The 1,752-nt window shown below is 60.2% G+C and overlaps 1 protein-coding gene across 1 annotated transcript in view; it reads left to right on the top strand.

The window, feature by feature from the left end:
• Positions 1–586: 586 nt before the first annotated feature.
• GM2A (GM2 ganglioside activator) overlaps positions 587–1,752 on the top strand; it is a gene marked incomplete at its 5' end in the record, with an annotated part of 1,464 nt that continues 298 nt past the window's right edge. The window contains 2 exons of the mRNA XM_010084188.1: positions 587–739; positions 1,596–1,752. Of these exons, the coding sequence (XP_010082490.1) occupies positions 587–739; positions 1,596–1,752 (310 nt within the window). The remainder of the gene's footprint in view (positions 740–1,595) is intronic.

Raw genomic sequence — 1,752 nt, 5'->3', positions numbered from 1 at the left:
GTGTGATTCCCGCTCCTGTGTGGGACTGGGTGGCCAGAGCCAGTAGATGAGGGCTCACAACAGCCAGGCTGGTGCTGGCCAAGCCAGGAGGCTGCACTGGCCCCACAGCCCCCCAGGGCACAGCATCCCCCTGGCCAGTGCGGCCACTGCCACCCTGCCTGGTCCCTGCTTGCTCTCTTGGCTTCACTCTCAAACACCTTGCTCGATGCTTTTGGTGCTGGTGTGAAGGATGCTTCTCACCTTGTTCATGTGCAAAGTGTTCAGAGGCTGAGCCAAGGCTGATTTGGAAATCACAGCCTGGGGACCCTCTTTGGGTGAGAAGTTAATGAAAGGGGGTTGTGGCAACTGGTGTCTGATGGAGAGTTTCTGCAACACCTTCAGGCTCGGAGAGCTGGGAGTGCAAGAAATGCAGAGGGAAATATTTATTTGTCATTTGAGGGAGGGCTGAAGGTCATTTTCTGGCTGTGTTTGTGAGCAGATGTGTGTGCGAGGGGGCTTGGGGGGGGTCCAGCGCTGGGGAAACCTCCTGCAAGCCCAGGGCAAAGCTCACCTGGGCTCTAACTCTTGCTGTCCCTTGGTGCTGCAGGTTGGTGGCTTTGCCTGGGAGAACTGCGGTGACGGGAAGGACCCCGCTGTTCTGCAGAGCCTCTCTGTGCAACCTGACCCCATTGCCATCCCTGGGAGCGTGCGTGTCAGCGCGGCCGGCAGCAGCAGCAAGACCATGGCCTCCCCTCTGAAGGTACGTGCTGGAGATGCCTCTGCGGGATGAGGGAGGGGAGAGCTTCCTGAAACCACTGGCAGCTGGGAAATGCCCATCAGTGGGTAGGGAACTGGGCAGCCCTTGGGGGAACGGGGCACGGAGTGGCACAGGGCTGAGCACTCCAGGGTCTGTAAGGACAGGGTGATGGGCACGCGGAGATGCACGGAGGGAGCAGACAGCTCAGTGGGAAGCTCCCAACTTTGTCCCAGTGGGAGAAACCACCTGAGTTGTGTCATGTCCTGGGGATAGAGTGACTCAGGGAGGGAAATGAAACCCCAAGTTTCCTGGGTGTTCTCAGCGGTCACTGCAGCACTCGTTTTGCAGCAGCCAGACCTGTTTGCTCCCTCCACAGACATGCCACAGCACCACTGTGGGAGCCCTGGCTGGCCTGGCTGCCTTGCACCACTTTTTGGGGACTTTTGTGAATGAGACCGAAGGCGTCTCTTTGCCCAATGTGTTTGGGCTGTCTTGGGCAACGCCACGGTGCTTGTTTGGGGCTGGGGCTGTGGGGAGCGTGCCGGGGGAGTGTGGAGGCAGAGTCGCAGGATGGGAGGTGCCAGGTGGTTTTGGGACGGAGCACCGAGGAGAGGGGAAGGAGCAGGTGTGTGGGGTGCTGGGAGGTGTTTGCTGAAGGGGTCAAGCTGAGGCTGGGGGAAGAGAAACCTGCAGGCAGGGGAACTGAAAGCAGAAGAGGGAGGTGAGAGGGCATGTGGTAGCCCCGTGGACACCCAAAGAATTGCAGGAGCTGACTGGGATGGCTGGGGAGGGGAGGGTGGGATGGGCTCGAGGAGTCATAGATGCCTGCGCTTACCAGTGCCGAACACCTTCCCTCCAGGCAGTGCTAGTGGTGGAGAAGGCGCTGGGTGACCTCTGGATCCAGCTGCCCTGCGTCGACCAGCTGGGCAGCTGCACCTACAACGATGTCTGCACCATCCTCGACAACCTCATCCCGCCTGGCACGACCTGCCCGGAGCCGCTGCTCACCTATGGGA

This window comes from Pterocles gutturalis, unplaced genomic scaffold (assembly GCF_000699245.1).
Source record: "Pterocles gutturalis isolate BGI_N339 unplaced genomic scaffold, ASM69924v1 scaffold30905, whole genome shotgun sequence".
Lineage (NCBI taxonomy): Eukaryota > Metazoa > Chordata > Aves > Pterocliformes > Pteroclidae > Pterocles > Pterocles gutturalis.
The sequence above is the reverse complement of the archived record's forward strand: the minus strand, read 5'-3'. Positions and strand labels throughout refer to the sequence as shown.